Source organism: Megalops cyprinoides, chromosome 18, assembly GCF_013368585.1.
Source record: "Megalops cyprinoides isolate fMegCyp1 chromosome 18, fMegCyp1.pri, whole genome shotgun sequence".
NCBI lineage: Eukaryota > Metazoa > Chordata > Actinopteri > Elopiformes > Megalopidae > Megalops > Megalops cyprinoides.
The window spans coordinates 18,184,057-18,203,633 of record NC_050600.1 but is presented as its reverse complement, the minus strand read 5'-3'; the positions used below and the strand labels follow the sequence as shown (position 1 = coordinate 18,203,633).

The following is a 19,577-nucleotide window of genomic DNA, read 5'->3' as shown; positions in this document are numbered from 1 at the left end:
CGATCCTCGATTCACGTGTGTCAATTAATAAGCCGTTTTGCCTAAGAGACGTAGGTTCCTTGAAGTAGCTTTTTGATTTCTGCTGGGTTTGTTTCTTTGTCAGAAAAATACAGATCTCCCAAATGCTACTGTGCCATGTGATGTCATGTAGTCATCCGCCTTTGAGAAGTGTCGTTCTGAAAATAATGCAAACCCTTCCACCCTCAGCCCTGGTTGCCAATAATTTCCTCAACCCTCAGAAGTGGGGAATATGGAGTAAAGTGGAGAAAAAAAAAATGCACCTTCTAATTCCCGCCGATCTCAAGAAACAATCCTCCGCCACCAGAAAGAGACATTTCATTAGTCTAGTCAGCAAGAAAACTCCCCCAATTAAGGCCTTTTTGCGGGAAAGGTGTGCTTCTCCTCTTCCCTGGGATTTTGTGAAGTTTGACAAGCCGCAACACGGAGATCTACAGCACTGAGAGCAGCCCTTTGGCTACCGTGGGCCTCACACTGAGTAATAGGGATCTCACAGGAGCTCAGACATTCTGTTGGCAGCAGTTCCTAAAGTAACAGCTCGCTGTTTCATCGGGGGAAGAGCGCAAAGCTGCAAAGAGCTCTGGGCGTTTTTTCTTTTTTTTCCCCCTCCTCCTTTCCTACTTGGTGTTGTAACGGCGCACAAATGTGTCCGTGCCCTGCGGGACGGGGCATTTCACTGCCGGCTACTTAAGCGACGGAGTGGGGGAAACGTGGGGGGGGCGGTGCCGACCCTGCACCAGACCGTGCTGCCAGGGAGCTGCCCTAAACAGGGCTGTGATTTATTGATTGGGTGTGTGTTTCAGTGCAGGCAGAATGTGGGGGGTAGGGGGTGGGTAGCAATACCGTTTCTCAGAACTGAAGCACGCTGCAAAAGTTCCCTGCAGAAGGCAGCCTATAAGCAGCAACGCTGTACAGTAACGCAGCGCAGTTGCGTGCCTGTCGCTTGGGGGTGGCCTTCTCTGCGTCGACCGCCCGCAACTCGGCGGCACTCGAGTCCTGCCAGCGGACCAAGCCAGGGCTTTCGCACCTGAAACATCGCAGTGACGTTTCGCGAGGGGGGCCTTAAGTATACCCCTGAGGCTGAGTGACTGGCGTAATCTGGTGTCTCTTGGAGTGGCATGGTAGCGGCGCGGTGACCTCACTTCCTGGGTGGTTGGAGGCGCTGGGGCTTTGGACTGCCTGCCGCTGCCACACAGTAGATCCAGATGTGGTGCAGCAAGCCCTGCTTCCACCGCAGGCCCGGATGTGGTTCCTGTCTGCACAGCACCACGAGAGAGAGAGAGAGAGCGAGGCACGCTAATCCATTTAACAGCAGCCCAGCAGCGTTGCTCTCGGGTTTTTTGGTCTTGGGCAATCTCGCAGTGATTGAGAGTGCCAGGACTGAGGCAGACACAGTGTATATCCTAAGATATTGGCAGCTTGGAAGGGAAGCGGTAAATCACCAGAGGGAGAACGCATTGGCTGCCGTACAAAGCCGTGAGGTTCAATTCCCTCCGCTGAAAAGGGACCGAGGGTCATTCTCTGGTTGCCCATCAATGCTTGATCCTGCCATTATAATTAAACATGGGATGGGCCAGCTAGAGCTTAACCTTAATTTTAAGATCACAGTGAAGCATTCTTAGTGTTTGAAAATTAAGCCCTAGGAAAGGGATTTTGGTGGTCGTACCGTGCGTGGAGTTCTTTCCAAGATAGCCTTTACCAAGCTGTTTGATGAATGCTGCATGCACCCAACCTACCCTTTCATCGGTTCATGCTAATCAGAGTACTACTCTAGGTACCCTTACATTACATTACATTGTTGTCTTTGTTAGCATATGCATTTATTCATATTGACTTACATATAATTGACTTACATATGTATTATAATACATATAACAAATGTTATCCATTTATACTGAGGCAGTTCGGGGTTAAGTGCCTCGCCCAAGGGTTCAGTGGCAGTGCACCTTCAGGGAATCGAACCAGCAACCTTTTGGTTTCAAGCCCTGCTCCTTACCACTATGCTACACTGCCGCCCCCTTAAAGTCCTGATGAAAGGGAAATTGATTTACCTGTCACAATGAGGTGATTAACAGGTGCTGATTAGCCAGTCAGAGGTTTGGAGACTTGAGGTGACCTTTGAGAGGATGTTGGAAGGGCGTAGAGTTGATGGTTTATAAAACTGAGCGTGTGAAATAAGTAAAACATCATCACACCATGAAAATTCTGCACAGGTGTGGGGAAGACATACAGATGGAAGTGGACACTGATATTTGCAATGCATATGTAGATTTAAATGGGAGGTGGAGTTTTAGTTTCATCAGCCTAAAAAGTATGTGAACGTGCTAAAAGGCTGGCTACATGTCGGTGAACATGAATGTACTTAAATCCCCCTTTTTTTCATTGAAATGCTGATCCCTGTGTTAGGTTGAAGTGTACTTAGAGACAGAGTTAGGATCAACTTCATAAAATCAGTTCTAGGTCATATCATCTAATAGGTCAATTCCAATTCCAGAACAGTACCATTATGCTTAATGCCTGTTTCGCTCTGGTTCCATTATTCTGACTTAATGTGCCTAAATAATTCAAGGTAATTTTACATTCACTAATACCACCTTCTAATCAGTAAAATGATGCGATTTAAGTGAGAAAGAAACACTGCAAGAAAATATTACACATTTCAAGATTATCTTAAAATGGAAATGCATGATTCCTTTTCTTAAGTGATTTCTCAAGAAGAAGAATGTTCTCTCCTGGAGTCATTTTTTAACACATTTTTTTTCCCCCTCCTTAATTAGTTTTGGGCAGGCTATTTCTGAGAGCCACACAGGACGGCCGCCACGGAGAAACAGAAGCTGATAAATGGTACCATCAAAGGTCTCTGAATACACTGAATGGAGGAGGGATTGTGCCGTGATTGAAGCCGTTTGCAGTGAATATGTTCCAGAGAAGGCGGCTGTAGCTTCAGGTTTAGGTGCGTCGTTAATCCTACTCCCTCTTTGGGGAACCGGACGGTGGCAGATGCCTTTGCCGTTCCATCAGAAGGCTTTTTTTTGATCGTGGCACGAATCTTGAGTGAGACGTTGTCAAAACCTCGCCCGCCCGGCCCCCCGTGTCCCTCAGACTGGGGCGGGCCGCCTACATTCGTAGCCGAAACGCGAATCGCGGCCTCGTCGCAGGCCCTCCAAGGTGGCAGAGCCCGTGCGGTTTTCGCAAAGTGACGAGGTCGACTCCCCCCGCTCTCTGTTTCCCTGCCTCTGACGTGAGACCCGCGCGAGCGAAAACGCATAAATCATTCTGTTTAGGAAATGCTAATTAATGACCGACCGCCGTGAGCCCGCCACCTTTGGGTGATAACCTTGCCACTACACCACTTACAGGCAAACACATATGCATGTATTCCAGCAGCATGTTCTCAACCTTCTCTGGGTCTCTTTTTTTTTTTTTGTTTTTGGGAAGGGGCGGGTGGAGGTGGCAGGCGTGCCCCCGCTCTCAGCAGTATCGGCATCACGGAGAACGGTGTGACAGAACAATGCCGACCTGCTTGGCCGCCGCTTTTAACATGGAGATTGGAAGCGGGGGCCTCCCGGAGACTTTGCATGCAAATGAAGGCGGCCTCTCCCGCGGCGCTGCGGGTTTTTTTTTTTTTTTTATGCCACCGAGCTGCCTCCACCATTCCAGCGGTGACCGGGGGGTCCGTCCTGCACCGTCTCCGGAGTGACAGGCTCAAATGGCCGCGGGCCACCGTGCCAAACTGCTGTCATCTCTGTGCCACCGGGACAGGGGAAGGAAAAAAAAAAAATAGAGAGAGAGACATCCTTTTTTTCGGGTGATTGCCTAGCCACGCGTCCCTGCCGCAGCGAGACTGGTGTGTTTACAGCACTGGAGAACCCCCCCCCCCCCTCCCCTGCCCCCTCCCTCACGTGGCCACTTTGACCTCCTGTCTGGGTTACCTCATGTCCACTCATGCCGGTCCGGAGCAGTGCTGAAAGAAGGGGGCTTAAATTCACCACGGCCACCCTGCACTGCCAGCTCGGCCGCTCATCCACTGCAGCCTTTACAAACAGGTCAAGCGGGCCAAAGATACCAGCGAGGGTGAAGAGTTCAGTCCAGTTGCATTATAAAGGCGGTGTCATATTGTCAGAACTCATTTCAAAAGAGTGCAGTTGTTAGATGTGGTTAGAATGAAATGATGAAGAATGAAACTTCAGAAAACACATGCGAAACTGGCGCTGCCCGAAAGGTCTACTTTAGATTCGAAACTGCAAATAACCTCTTTGCAGTCTAGCGGTGTAACTCTGGGAGTTTTTGAAACCTCCAACAACAGAAATTAACCAAGGCCCCGTTACTGGCCTTCCTAGAGTTGACCTCATTGACTTTCTGACTGCACAGTTGTAAAGTCATCATAATGACTCCAGAGCCAGATTCATTTTAAGCTCGCCTTGCTGAAACGTTTGGCAGTCTCTCTCCTGAATGGTTGCCATAACTACGCTAAATGTTCTGTGGTTTTTAGATTATCAGTAGATAAGTGTTCACTGGGGATATGATCTGACCAGCCAAAAGTGGACAAAGTGAGTAACAATTTAGCCTTCTACTGTAAGTACATCTGAGCGTTGGTAATTGTTGAGGTCAGAGTGGTGAAAAGGCTTAGGTGATACCTGAGTCATTTTTATTTGAAAACAGAACAAAAATAAATGTGACGTGTAACACATGGTGTTTTAGTGCTATATTACACATTATACAGCAGCAAGCAAGACGTATCTTGTGCATTTACAAGGTAAGTCAACAGTTTAACTACAGAGGAGTGAGCATTTGCAATGTGTAAGAAGGGTTTGGCTTTGCTGTGATCTCTGTGTTGAAGTACGGGTGTAGTTGCTGCCTTTTTGTGCCAATTTATTTATGTAATTTATTGATGATACCTGAATTGTGACAAGAGTGGAATTATTATATCCTTTGTATCTCTTGTGGAGTTCTGTTAAAGGCTCACTTTGCTGAATATCTAACATGTAATGTTGTTTGGCTCAGTAGATTACCTGTAAGTATAATTCATAATTTAAGTAAGGGTCAGCATTCACAGACATTTTTGTCCATTTTTTTTTCTTCTCCACATTAACTCTTGCCATCATCACATGACATTCTCCATCTAATGCATCTGTGATGACTGGACACTTGATTTGGGACTCCCTAAAATGAGTTAGTTTTCCCCCCAATCTACATATAAGCTTTCAGTGTGTGAAAAGTTGGCCATAGGGAAACACCAAAGCCATTTTTAAGGGTTTTATTCAATTTTTTTTTTTAGACCGGATGTCCTCAGTTCATTCCTGTTTGTTTCCAGTCCACAGAATGCAGTGTGAAGCTGGTAGCATCCGTCTGCCAGTTAACACAGTGAGCACTGCTAATGTTAGTATGAAGTCAAATTCTGCACTGTAAGACAAACCCAGAGTAGGCTAAGTCTACATCTTAGTTGAAATTTTGCTACGGGCTAATCCACAGCAGAGGAGTGGTAGAGCACAGCATCCGGGGCTTTGAATGAGCATGAGATAGCCTGAAGTGGGTTACAAAACTAAATGCGATTTCAGATTACCTTATTAGTTTAGTTTTGTTAAAACAAATGAATTTCAACGTTATAGGGTACCTACTATGGTAAATATAAGGAACGGCATAGAATTTTAAATAGATGGTGCAGTTAGACTTGCAGCTGAAGTGCCAACTGATTGCAAAGGCTAAGGGATGTTTATGGAAGTTTCTCTGGAAGTTGGATGAGGTGATGACAGCTTTTGGGCCCTCCTGCAGGCCGTCTGGCCACCCCTCTCTGTTTCAATGTAGAGTAGCAGGCTCAGGCCTCATGGAGCATTCACTCCTATGGTACTGCCGCACCCAGAGGGAACTCCCCACCTTTACTCCGACCGCTCCCACACATCCAGAACCAAACCCCTCTTCTTTACCCCTGACTGCTCCCACACACCCAGACCCAAACCCCTCACCTGCACCTCTGAGTGCTCTCACACATCCAGGCTTGAACCCCTCACTTTTACCCCTGACCACTCCCACACACCCAGGCCTAAACCCCGCACCTTTACCCCCTACAGATCCCACACACCCAAGCCTGAACCCCTCACCTTTCCCCCGAGATCTCCCACACGCCCAGACCTGAACCCCTCACCTTTACCCCAGACCACTCCCACACACCCAGACCCAAACCCCTCACCTTCACCCCCCGACCTCTCCCACACACCCAGACCCAAACCCCTCACCTTCACCCCCGACCTCTCCCACACATCCAGGCCCGAACCTCTCACCTTTACCCCCAACCAGCCCCACACCCCCTGGTGCAACAGAGCTGCTCTCAGGAACACACTCCAGCCAGAACTGCATAGTACACACCGCAGGAGCGCTCCCAGACAGCCACCGCCTGGAAAATGGATGCGCGGCAACAAGTCAACTTTCAACCGCGCTGCCCTTTCAGGGTAAAAAAAAAAAACTCAAAGACAGGAAGAGGGAAATAAAAAATATCCCACTTACCAGATTGTTGTTCGAGCACTGAGACGGGCCAGATTTATCACTGTGAGTTCAGACAGCTGGATATATTTAGAGAGAGTAAGATCTTGAGAGTGTCCCAATTAATGGAATTACCTCCCTGCCTCTACTGTACTGTCATCTGTGAGGATGTGCCTGGCGGAGAGATGCGTCTCTCTCCCTCTCTCTCTTTCACCATATTGCCCACTGCGTGTTAATAAGGCAGCCGGACCGACGGGCTCATTAGCATAGCCGGTGTGAGGTCCACTAGGGCCGAAGGCAGACGCTGGCTGGTAATTACCATTATCATTCCTTATTAATTACCATTATCTTCTCACCACAAACCGTCCACAGCCTCACAGGAGGGAAGCCTGGTAGCGCGGGCCTTTACCTACGGCTGCAGTTTGGATGGCGGATTCGTGTTTTCTGAAGGGATTAGCTTTGGGTCAGTGAAGGCTTTTCCCAGGTTCTTGCTTTTGTATATTGTATGTGCTCCTGAAACACCCCCCCCCCCCCCCCCCCAAACACACACACACACTCACAGAGTATTGTAGGGATATTGGAAGGTCATGCGAGCCCATTATTGACCAATGGTCAGAAAGCCTAATTTTGGAATAGCCGTGCGTTGGGTAGGCAGCCTCATGCGAGTCATGTGTCCAGTGACCTGTGCGTGACCCTGTGCCTCCCCCTGGCTGAGTGCATTGTGTCTGATGGGCCTGCTGTTTAACTGTAATGTCTGGCCAACATAGACCAGAGCTGCCTTAATAGAAGAGCTCTCCGATTCTGACCACAGGGAGGACCTGAGATATCATGCTTTTTACTTTAAAAAAAAAAAAAAACTGGCACATTAAGCTTAAAACCACTTTTCTATGAGGGTATGTTGTAGATGTCCTAGTATGGCTGTAGGTTTCTGCTCACTGTTTTTAGTGACAGTCTTGGACAGAGAGTAACTAAGAGTTAGAGAGTAGCTGACAGGAGAGTATTCCCAGTTGGAAGAGAATTATATTTTTCTGTAGTGGTTTTAACTCCGAAACAATGAAGGGTAACTGTGTCATTTTTTGAGATGATTTTTGTCGTAGCGTCACCCTTTTAATGCCCTTACTGTATTTTTATAAACATTTCTCTCTGTCATCATGCTAATCCTCTTTGATTCTTCTTTGGGCTACACAGTTGGCCCACCGCCGTAGCCTGCGATCGAAATTTAAATTTCGTTTAATTTCTTGGAACCACTGCGAGGCGAAGCTCTCTGTCTGTGTAATCTAACAGCACATCTACATTGTCATTTTCCTCATTTTTTTTCCATCTTTGTGCAAAATAACACACATACGACTTCGACGTCTTAGAGCTTTGCTTGTTGGGTGTTTGTCATCCCGCGGGGATGAGAACTGACAGCTGAAGGTGTGAAGTGTGAAGGGCCCTGAGTCCTCCGGTCTCGCTGTGAGGAATATATGTTATACCAGACAGCGAAAAAAAAAGAGAAGTAGATCATGTTAAAGGCATTAAGTGAGTTCAAGGCATGCTTTGTTATGCTGGATTCTTGGGTGTGGTGCAGACCTGAAATGAGAAGCAGGTGTTTGTGTTTACAAAACCCTCATATCTTTAATTATATGCTTGTTTTAAATCAAAGGTTAATTATCTCCCTTTGGCCAGCGAGGGAAAGGTTTCACAGCTTCCTGTGTAATCTTTGTTCTTTTCCCATCCAGTTGTCTGGAAAGTATAGTACAGTAATCTGACTTTTTTTTTTTTTTTTTGATGTAGGTCAAGATGTTCGACATTGTCACGCTGCCCAGAGATACAATGTTTGATGTGTCTAAATATTCCCCAGCAGAAGATAAGCGAGGGGAGATTTCGGCCCTCTCCGCGGTGTGGGAGATAATGGATCTGAGTGGCTGAATGCAAGCGAGCAGCCTGCCCCTCTCTCACCTGTATAAATGTTTCTGAATGAGAAGGCGAGACAAATGTCTCCCTTTTGGGAAGAAACCCGAAATCCATCTTATTTTCGCCCGGGCTGCCGCAGGTGTCTTCGGCGCTGGGGGCAGCGTTGAGCTTGACGCGGAACACGGAGGCGGGCGGGGAGGGTGGGTAACGTCCCACTGTGGGGGGAAGGGCGGGGTCAGGCGGGTCACGTTGGGTCCCGGTATGTCCCGCCGGATGCACACTCCTGACTGCCGACCCTGTGAAAACGTCAGTTGCACGGCCCGCTTTTTTGCCACGGGGAGGGGGGGGCTGACACGCAGAGGGAGTTCAGACTGAGGGTGCGCGGCTGACCCCGGGTCACCAATCGAGCCATTTTCCTTTACGACGTTACCGCCATTAAGGGACGCTCCCGTGTCACGGGGAGGGCGGTCATACGGCGCATTCATCGCCGCTCGGACTCAGGTGACAAAATTTAGCGTGAGGGGAGAAGCTCTGAAGCAAATAAAAGGCGTACGGTCTTCAGGAATGAACCGCGAGTGTGCGCTAGTTAGGCAACATGGAAACCCCCCCTGCACTGTGCTGAAGGCAGAGGAAATGGGATCTGTGGGGAATTTTAATGGCAGGTCCAGGATATCGGGCAGCACTGTGTGGATGTCTGGATCACAGATGATGAGGATGGTGTGTGTGTGTGTGTGTGTGTGTGACACGCTGACACCGAGGTGTGTGTGCGCGGTGCGGTGTCAGTGTCCCGTGGTAGCGGCCACCTCCCCGGGCTACAGTGAACCCTGCTGGCCAGATGTGCTCCGACTACGGTGCTCCCTGCAGGTCACCCAGGTTCAGTTGCCTGGCAACCGGTTTTTCCTTCTTCCCTGAGGAGCAGAAGGCAGACCGCGTGTCTCCTGTCAGGTCGGCCGAGGTGAAGACAGCCCTGATTTTGTGCGAACGAGAGTGGGGGGGGAGAGGGGGGAGGGGATAAAATGGAACGACATGTTCAGATCCAGCGTTCGAGATCACGGTTGAATGTCAAAGTTGCGCCAAGCGCATCTTACGTCTTGGTTATTTGTGCTGTTTTGTTTTACCGTGTGAAATGTTCTTATTATTGTCCAGTCAAGGTAGGCGATCAAAAAATAAAACCCATTTAGAGGCGCCCCCAAGCAGCCATATTTCCTTTACCAGATGTTTTTACTCAGTTTTGTTCATATTTATGTTAATATTTATAGGCTATCAGTAGTGCTCCTTTCTTCGCTTGCCCTTGTCTGGCAAGCAGTAGTGTTTTGCTTATGAATATTGATACACGAAGTGTATATTAATGACCCTCTGTGACCTTAACCCTATCCTCATTCCCTCCCTGGTGGTATATGCAGTCTCATGAATATTAATTTCGCTCTGTAACCTCCATTACCCTAATCTTTGCTGTCTAGCCTCCCAGAAGGACTGGTCACCATGGTAACCCTTTTACTAAACTCCTTTAAACCCTGGGAAAAATATGGCTGAAAAGAGACTGGAAACCAGCGGCTTCTACTGTAGCCCGCGACATGCAAATGAAAGCCTCGGAGCCTGCCTCAAAAGCGTTAAAAATTGTGCATAATTTTGAATAATACGTGACCAGCTTCAGATGAGGATTGTTTTGTCTGATAATCATATTATTTTTTTTCTTACCTGAACATATTTTAAAGAGCTGTTTTCTGTGGAGAGTGAGGGCTTCGTTGCTGCCTGGTACATGCGGCGTGCTGAAGTAGGCCAGTATGTAGGTCCTCTCTCATGTGTCGTTTCAACGTAGCTGTCGAGAATAGCTTTGACAGGAATGGTTAATGTTTCCCGCCTTTCATGAGGGAACAAAGCGATTGACTGATGGCCATGTTCGTCGATGTATTGTTATGGTTGACGTTATTTATCAGAAAGCTGTTGTGGATGTTCTGTCCGAGGTTTGTGAGTTGAGAGGTGCCGACTGTCTGTCTGTCTGCTCCTGCAGATCTGGACAGAGTCGAGGAAGAGGAGGTCGAAGGCGAGCTCGCGGAAGAAGACGGCTGGTTCGGAAACGCCTCCGACACCCCCTCCGAGTCGTCCTACGCCGACGTGCAGGATGAGCTCCGGGTGTCCCCCGACGACCCTCGGCAGGACCGGGACACCTCGGCCGAGAGCTCGCTGGGCTGCCCCACGCCCGTGCACCGGGCGTCCCTCGAGCTGCTGGGGCTGGACGGCGAGGCCTTCCAGGCGGGCGGCTTCTCGGCGCAGGACACGCTGTCCTCCGTGGTGTCGTCCCTGTACGGGGAGGCCTCGCAGAGCCTGGGGAAGCCGCTGAGCAGCAACCTGCGGCGCCTCCTGGAGGCGGGAGAGCTGGCGGAGAGGGGCAGGGACTCGCCGCCCATCAGCCTCTCCCCGTCCTCCCATCATGCTCAGCAGCTAAGTGCTCTTGCCCGAAAGCTGGCCAAAAACTCCTCCTCCTCTGCATCAGCCTCGCCAGCCTCCGTGACGCCTGGGGGCACTGTCAAAGCGGAACCGGTCGACCCCTTTGCTGGCAGCAACGGCGGGGGCAGCGGCTTTGTCTGGGTGGGCGGGGCTGATGTCTGGCCGCCCGCCTCCTGCTCCGCCCCCAGCAGCGGCAGCAGCCTCTCCCCCGACTCGGCCATCCAGAAGCTGAAGGCGGCGGCCAACGCCGTGCTGCAGGACAAGAGCGCCGTGGCATCCTCGGCCTCCTCGTCGTCCTCCTCCTCCTCCTCGTCCTCCTCCTCTTCCTCCTCCTCCTCCTCCTCCATGGTGGGCGTGGGCGGGCGGGCGGAGGAGGCGGTGCGCTTCGACGCCTTCGCCTCGCCCTTCAGCCCGCAGTCGGCCAGCTCCACGCTGGCGGCCCTGTCCAAGAAGGTCAGCGAGCGGAGCCTGGCGGCGGGGCAGGCCGAGCCGCCCTCCCCTGCCAGCTCCTTCCTCTCGCTCGTCTCCATGACGTCCTCGGCCGCGTTGCTCAAGGAGGTGGCGGCCCGGGCGGCGGGGAACCTGTTGGCCGACAAGAAGGAGTCGCCGCTGCCGCCAGCCGGGCCCCCGGAGGACGCCAAGCCCCTGCTGGACAGGAGCCAGAAGGCCCCCACGCCCAATCAGACGCTGGACCTTCTGCTGCCGCCCACTCCCCGGGGAAAGGTCAAGTCCAGCAGTCAAGGTGGGACTGTGTTTCTGCAGCGTTGCTGTAGTGCTCCACATCACCGCGACTCCTTCCTCTCCCCGTGTCAGTGTAGGCTTATTGTTGGCATGGGCAGCATTTGGCTGGAGGCTGCTGGATCAGAGTAAATTGAAGCATTCTTAGTATTCTGGCCAAAACCTGATGCAAACGCACACAATCTTGTCCGTGACTTTTCAAAATGATCCATTTAAAAACATATTGCACAGGGGTATACTCAGATGTATTGCACGCATGTTGCACAGACGTACTTACTTAGACTGTACATGGCAGGGTTAAACTGACCGATATTTTCCCAGTGTAGTTCATTTGGTTAAGCTCGAGACCGCCGCGGAGTGAGTGAGGATGTTTTTGCATCACGTGTAAATAATCACTTGGCCCGTGCACCTCCTGAATGGCAATAAGATTTCGCTCTGCAGTTCCTGCATCTTTCAGATAGAGATCTAGAATAAAATTGAAGTCTTCTTGATAGGTATTGAGTTGTCCTCAGGCACCCTGACATTAAAGCTGTGTCGGTCTGAGGTGAAAATTGGATTTTACGTATATATATTCTCCCCGCTAGTCCCTATGTACGGTCCCTGCATTACTTGGACGGTGCTGTGCAGTGAGGAATAGCAGTGTGGCATCTCTCCTTCAGCAGACACTGTGTGTTATCGTCAACAGTATGGTGCACCATGGTGAGATTTGCCCAAATATTTACTGTAGGCGAGCCGGAAGGCTGGCCCGGCTCACAGGGTGAGGGCGGGGTCAGGGCAATCCGAACCCTGGAAGAGGTCTGGAGCGCTCGGCGGGGGTTCTTCTAAGTCCGCGCCGCTCTGTCTTCCCAGAAAAGCTCATTTGATTTTGCCTGGAAGAACCGCCTGCCAAAATCAGGGTCGCGCTCTCGGCGCCCTGGCGAGGTGGGAGGTGGGGGAGCACCAGATCCCGTCAGCCGCGGCTCCGCGGGTTCCCAGATCCCTACCGCCGCGCTTGCGACCAGGCGGGGAGAGAGAGAGTGGCAGGTTTTAGCGACAGAGAAAGCCGTAACGCCGCGACTGGCGTGGGCTGGAGCAGGGAGACACACCGTGGCGTAAATATTTCGCGCTTTGCGTGAGCGATAAGAGGCCCGGGCCACTACAGTAAAGGTTATCGAAACGCGTTTCCCATTTCGGTTGGAGGGGAGGCAATTTTAAATGAGCGTTTCAAAGCCGTCATTTGGCTGCATAATGGGAGGGCTGGCACGGCGCTGATTGCAGCGGTGATAGCGGAACTGGGAGAGGCGTTTCTGCCTGTGTCAGGAGCGCCGCGGGGCTTAATGGATTCTGCGTGGCGGAGTGCCCGCGATGCTTCGGGGCGCCCATGCGCCGCCGGGGGGGGTCGCCCCGAGTAATGTCGGGGGCGGACAGCGTGTACCCTAAAAGGGAGGCGGGGTCTCTCTCTGGGGGTGGGCGGGGTTTCTGACAGCCTGTGTTCCCCTCTCTTCAGCGTCTCCAGAGGACGGCGGGAAGCCCTTCCAGTGCCCCGTGTGCGGCCTGGTCATCAAGAGGAAGAGCTACTGGAAGAGGCACATGGTGATCCACACCGGGCTCAAGAGCCACCAGTGTCCCATGTGCCCCTTCCGCTGCGCCCGCAAGGACAATCTCAAGTCTCACATGAAGGTGAGCGAGTGCTGGTGTAGAGCCCTGTTTGCGTGACTGTTGTCGACCGCACTGGTGTAGTGTCCAGTTGGTTTAACTTTTACTGACTGTACTGGTGTGGTGTCCTGTTGAATTGTACATTAGTGATCAGGCTAGTGTCCTGTTGTTGTAATCACACTGATGTAGCCTCTTGTTAGTGTGTAGTATCCTGTTTGTGTGACCGTTAGTGACCACACTGATGGGGCACCCTGTTATTATGACTCACCCATGTGGTGTCCTGTTAGTGTGACTGTTAACGAGCGCATTGATGTAGTACCCTGTTATGACTCACCAATGTAGCGTCCTGTTAGTGTGACCTTCAGTAACTGCATTGATGTAGTGTCCAGCTATTGTGACTCACTGATGTAGTGTTCTGTTCATGTGACCACTGGTGACCACACTGATGTGGTATCCTGTTTGTCTACCTTTAGTGACCGCACTGATATAATGTTCTGTTAGTATGACCGTTAGTGACCGCACTGATGCCATGCAGTAGGCAGGCTCTGACCGTGCCCCTCCTGCAGGTGCACCAGCACCAGGACCGCGGGGAGACGTTCCAGTGCGAGCTGTGCCCCTTCACCTCGTCTCGCCACTTCAGCCTCAAGCTGCACATGCGCTGCCACCAGCACTTCCCCCGCGCCGAGCTCAAGGTGAAGGAGGAGGCCACCACCGACACCGAGGGCGAGGGCTCGCTTTCGGGCGAGCCCAAGGGCCCGGCGGGGGGCCCGGGCTCTCCCCCTCCTCCGCTGCCGCCGCCGCCGCCCCCGGACACCCGCCTCCGGGCCTCGCCCGCGGGGACGCCCGACCACATCCGCGTCAAGGAAGAGCCCCAGGAGAGGGATGTGTCGGGGCTCTCCCCCTTTGCCCTCTGCCGGGACCGGCCGGCCGGGAGCTCCGCCAGCCCCCTGGAGGCCCCGGGCCCCAAGGCCAGCCCCCCAACCCCCATTGCGGCCTCCCTCTTCAGCCCGGACATCACCACCAAGACCGCCTCCGACCTGCTCATCAAGCTCTCAGGTACGGAGGGGGGTTCGAGGCTCAGCGGGTCGTGATCAGAGCCCCCGCTGATTTGACGCGTCAGCCACTACAGCGAGGTGGTAGCAGCGAGCGTGATGTAAATAAGGATGAGCTCAGAGCCCAGGTCAGTGGCGGGCCTGTCGCTCCTCTGTGTACTGCTGTCTAATTAGATTGAGATCTTTGGGAGGAGAGGAGAGAAAGAGAGAGGGAAGGAAAAAAAAAGTGGAACATTAGATTAATTAAAAATTCATGCATAATTCATAATTAAAAATGAATTAGTAATTTAAAATGATTAGCGTGCATGGGACCCCCCGCTCGACCCCGGCTGGGAGCTGTGTTGGCTCCTGTGGGGCTCCGTCGCCGCGGTTACACCTCTGGGTGCTGAAGGTGCCGTCTCTCCTGGACTTGTGTGTCGTGTGGGAGGGTGGGGGGGGGGGGTCAGTGCTGTTTTGAAGAGACAGGTAGCTTGAACACCCGTACCCATGCGAAAGACACTTGTTTCCCTGCGCAGGGACGTACTTCACTTTGTCGGTTAGGTGCGTTTCGAGGGATCGATCTCTGAAGGAGGGCAGAACGCAGGAAATGAGTTTGGCTGGACCCGCCAGGCATTGCAAGTCAGTCTTGGCTTGTAAGAGCCACACACTCAGCATATGTTTAGCATGTTCTACCACACACTGCATGGATTTCATTTCTTTTAGGACCTTCCAAGAAAGAGGCAGAACTCACCCCGCATTGAGAAATTAATCTCCAATTTTAAATATTTTTTGAATAAAAAATTAAAATTGATCATTTGTCAGTGATGATCAATACCCCAGGCCCCTTTGAAAGAGTACTGGATGGCACCCCTGGAGGCAGGCCCGTAGATTGAGGGGCACTCTTTAGAAAGTGACAGGGGTGCACTGCGGCCCCCGTCGGTGGCGGCGTGGAGCGCGGCAGCGTTTTCGGAGCGGAAGGGGCGAACGGTAGGCCGCACTCTGAGCGCTCGCTGAGGCAGCAAGCAGGAACAGCAGCAGAACGTTAATGCACCGCTTCGACCACAGCCGGCATTAGCGCCGACAGTGACTGAGCTGATTGGGTAAGTGCCGGCTCATTCCTCCTGCTTTTAGTGGGTAAGTTCATTACCGCATTCCCACGGGACGCGTGTGAAAAAAGAGTGAGTAAGAGAGAGAGAGGAAGAGAGGCGTTCAACCCCCCCTGCCACCCCCCCGCCGCTCCCTGTCCAATCCCCCCGCAGTAAGCACAAGGCTGAACTTTACCTGACCTCTGACATACAGTAAGAGGGATTCCATTTTCGGGTTTTTTTCTCCCCCCCCCCACCTTCCCGCGGGGGTTAAAACACATCCCCCTTTGATTTGCCTCGTCTCTCGCGCATGATGGTCAGACGTCCGGAGCGATCCTCGGGTTTTTGATTTCCAGATGAAAGACGCGAGACGCTTTGAAATCTGCAGCCGGCACTCTCAGCATTGTCCGTGCCCATCACATCTGATTATGTCACGGCGGTTCGTACAGCGGCGACACGGTGACAATGAACCCAACCCCCGGCCATGTGGGAATAATGAGTGTTTGGGGGGGGGTTCTCAGGGTGGTGGTGCATTTTTTGTAGTCCATCCATGCTTGGGTTCTGTCTGTAATGGCAAATCATCAGTCTAGTGACTGATGTATAGTAGTATACTTGCCATCCCTTGCCTAGTCAGCTTGGTCTAGGGACGGCACTCACTGGTCTGGGAGTGTTGTTAGCCTGGTCTGACACTGTTGCTCATTCAACTTGAATGGATACACTTCTGTTCTGTTGTGCTGGAAGTCGCTCTGGATAAGAGTGTCTGCTAAATGAATGTAATGTAATATGTAATCTTGACAGCAACACCAGCACTTTTAACCTCAAGCAAAAAGGCCAGCTTGTAAGACTGTAGGGGGTGGAGTCTGTCATAAGTGGGAGGTAGTCAGTAGTAACTGGGCAGTAGTAACACTCCCTTTCTATCAAAGAGCCGTTTGAGGCCTTGTGCATTTATTGATGGCCGGTATCCTCGGTGCGGCCTCTGGCGTGCTGCTCAGAAACGCGATGAGCGTGACTTGCTGCCCTGAAGCGCAGGTTCAGTTATTGCCGCCCACTCCGGCTTCCCTCTCCCGGCCACCCTCCCGGGGAAACGGGGGGCCGCGGGTGCTGTCAGAGGGGAGAGCCGGCCCGGCGTGACAGAGGCACAAAGTTAATGAAGTTGTGCGATGGCGGCTCGGACGCTGAGCGAGAGGTGAGCGGGGCGGACAGGGGTCTGGCGGCGAGACAGATGAGGCTTGGTGGCGGGGGGTCAGCGAGGGCCCCCGAAGGCTGGCGGATAACACAACTGTCACGGCGGCGGGGACAGGGGAAAGCCCCGGCTTGGCTCCAGACCAGGTGGCTGCCGCCGCTGCCCAGGCTTTAGGATGGATGACACGTCTTCAGCACAATCTCTCTCCAGATATGGAACCAACGGGCCACAGAGCAGCGCCTCAGACAAACCCGATAACACATTTAAAATGCCACTGCGTTCCAGCATTACATAGCCTGATGTCCTGTAGATTCTACATTTGACATGTGTTTGTTAGGGCAGTTATTATTTAAAATGCTGCAGCATTACTAAGTTTGATGTCCTGTAGATTTTACATTTGACATATGTTTGTTAGGGCAGTTATTATTTAAAATGCTGCAGCATTGCTAAGCCTGATCCTGTAGACTTTACATTTGACATAGGTTTGTTTGGGCGGTTATTATTATTATAGCTTTTTCGCTGTAGGTCAAACACATAAGCTGAGTGACTCCTCCAGAAGTCCGTTATCACTGCATAAAGAATTGGTTTGGGGACAACGTGTGCATTTCAGCATCGAGAGAAGTTTCAGCCTGTAAAAATAAACACCCACTGGACTGATTAGCCTGATAAATAATTCAACACCCCGGCAACATAGATTCTGATGGAAATGCGTTCTATTTATAGAGGCTGCCCAAAGGTCAGAGGAGAGGAGTGACTTTGTGTACCATGTATTTTCCCCGAGTTGTTGTGCTTCCTGCCGCTGGACCTCTTGAGAGGGAGAGCGTGTACGGCGCGCACAAAGTGTGCCGTCCCTGTCTGATCCAACAAGGCAGAACACGCTTTTAATTAGAGGACGTCCTTCCAGGTGCCGCCCGGGTTATACTTAGTTTGCCCCACTGACATCTGACAGCGTGACATTTCCAGCTGGTGCACCGGGCGACCTCGGGGCCCCTGTCGCTCGCGTGAAGGTCGTCCCTCTCCCCGGCGCTCTCCTCCTCCTCCTCCTCCTCCTCCTCCTTGCTGCCGTTTGCGAGAGGGGGCCCCGGTGCCGCGGCGTGGGTGTGCGGAGCGGGGCGGACCGCCCCGGTCTCCCGGCCCCGCTGTCGGACGCGCATCATCATTAATCAGCAACGGGAGTCGGGTGCAGATTGATGACACGGGCGCCTGGCCGCGCACGACACCGGAGGGGGGGGGGGGGGGGGGGGCTTGGGGGAAGGCGGGACAGAAGAGGAGGATCCATGGGGGGGGGTTGGCTGCGGCAGATCGGCTCGGACATCAGTCAGCCTGAGAGTGATAACCTCTGCTTTCTGCAGGGCGCGACTATTAAATATGTGCTGAGGGAGAGAGAGCTCCGCCGGCCACTTTGTTCTGCACTTGGCATCGATTGGAAGTTTCTCCTCGTTCAATTATTTAGCCTTCATCTAAACCCCGATGAAATCTGACCCAATTCTGTGCATATAATCACGGGAGGAGGAGGTGGACGAGGCTGGGCCTGGCCAGGAAGTTCACTGTCGATACGCTGGAAGAGTGCACTTCACATTTATTCATACCCTTGTGAAATCCGAAAAAAAAATGATTCACCTGGAAAAGAAGTTAGGTTTTTTTTTTAACTGTATTAATAAAAAATAGCCTTATTAATAAAAAATAGCCTTATTTTTCACAATTACTACTCTGGAGCAGATCGGTATGTTTTTCAATGAATGGTGTGCATTCCAAAAAAATACAGTGATGAATATTGATTCATACCCTGTGGAATCTACAAAACATCCATCAGCATAACCCTGCTTCAACAATATGTCATCTGCACAGGCATAGGAAGCTTCTGGAACTTTACAGGGGCTTTGAATACATATACACCTGTGCATTTATGAATGAAACCGAGCATGAAAGGCGGTTATGCATGGAAACAATGCATTAATAGCGTTCACCATTGTGGCGAAAGGCAAATTTCAAGGTTTGACCTCCACAGGGCTTTGTGGTGGCTTTAAAAATATCCACACGAAGCTTAACCTGCCAGTTTCCACTGTGCCTTCCATTATCAGGGTTTTGAAGGCTACGGGAGAGGTTGTTACCTTGCATAAAAGACAATTTTGCCCCGGCCTGCTGTGAGGAACGTGGATCGGGGGCTAAGTCTAACCTGTGAGCAACAATTGGAGATTGTTAGATTTTCCTAAAGAAAGAAACCTCTTGCTCCAGGGTGGCTCAGTCAGCAAAGCGTCCGTCTTGTGGGCCAGGCTGGGCCACGGGCCTCGGTCTGAGACTGACCGAACCTGCCGACAGTGACAGAGAGCCCGCAGCGGTAGAATGAATTGGCTTAGTGTCACATGAGATAGTTGTGGCCAGGTAGGCCAGAGTTTACTTGTCTTACTGCTGTCAGATGCCTTGCGATTTTCGCAGGTGCCAGTGGCTTGCTCGGATGAGATCGATCATTTGTTCTCCAATAGGTGCCCACCTCACTGTGGTACAAACGTCTGCCTCGTAGTGTGAAAAGGACATGAAACATATAAAGGTCTGCATGATACCCAGCATCTCTCAGTGCCACCAGAGCTAAACTAGGATACCCAAAATGCTACTCCCAGAGATGTGAGAGCACTTCATCATCAGGTTTTTTATAAAAAAACACAACCATTTGAAAGATGTATGCTGTGTATTTTTGACATTTTGGTAGTATTTTGATAAAATAACATTTTACTAGTATTTTTTGCAGAAACAAAATAGCACACAATTGCTTTTCTTTGTTAATGACAAAGGCTATAAATAAATAAAAGGCCGAACCCTCAGCAATATGTGTGGGATCTTACAGGATATATATACGTATGTAGTTTGTGTGTGGATGGACACATGCACACAGAAAAAAAAGCACTTTTAGAGGCCTGAGGCACATATAGAGGCCTCAGCAGTCATTGTTAGCACAAACTCCACAGCTTAAGATGGCTTCCCTGTGCAAACAGGTCATGCTGCTTAAAGTTCACCCTGAATTTCTCGTGTCCTACCCCAGCAGATAAATAGCATTGCACCATTTATCCC

At 51.3% G+C, this 19,577-nt stretch overlaps 1 protein-coding gene across 1 annotated transcript in view; it reads left to right on the top strand.

Moving 5' to 3' along the window:
* znf827 (zinc finger protein 827) overlaps positions 1–19,577 on the top strand; it is a 49,149-nt gene that overhangs the window by 7,221 nt on the left and 22,351 nt on the right. Inside the window, exons 2-4 of the mRNA XM_036551469.1 lie at positions 10,403–11,581; positions 13,064–13,236; positions 13,779–14,268. Of these exons, the coding sequence (XP_036407362.1) occupies positions 10,403–11,581; positions 13,064–13,236; positions 13,779–14,268 (1,842 nt within the window). The remainder of the gene's footprint in view (positions 1–10,402; positions 11,582–13,063; positions 13,237–13,778; positions 14,269–19,577) is intronic.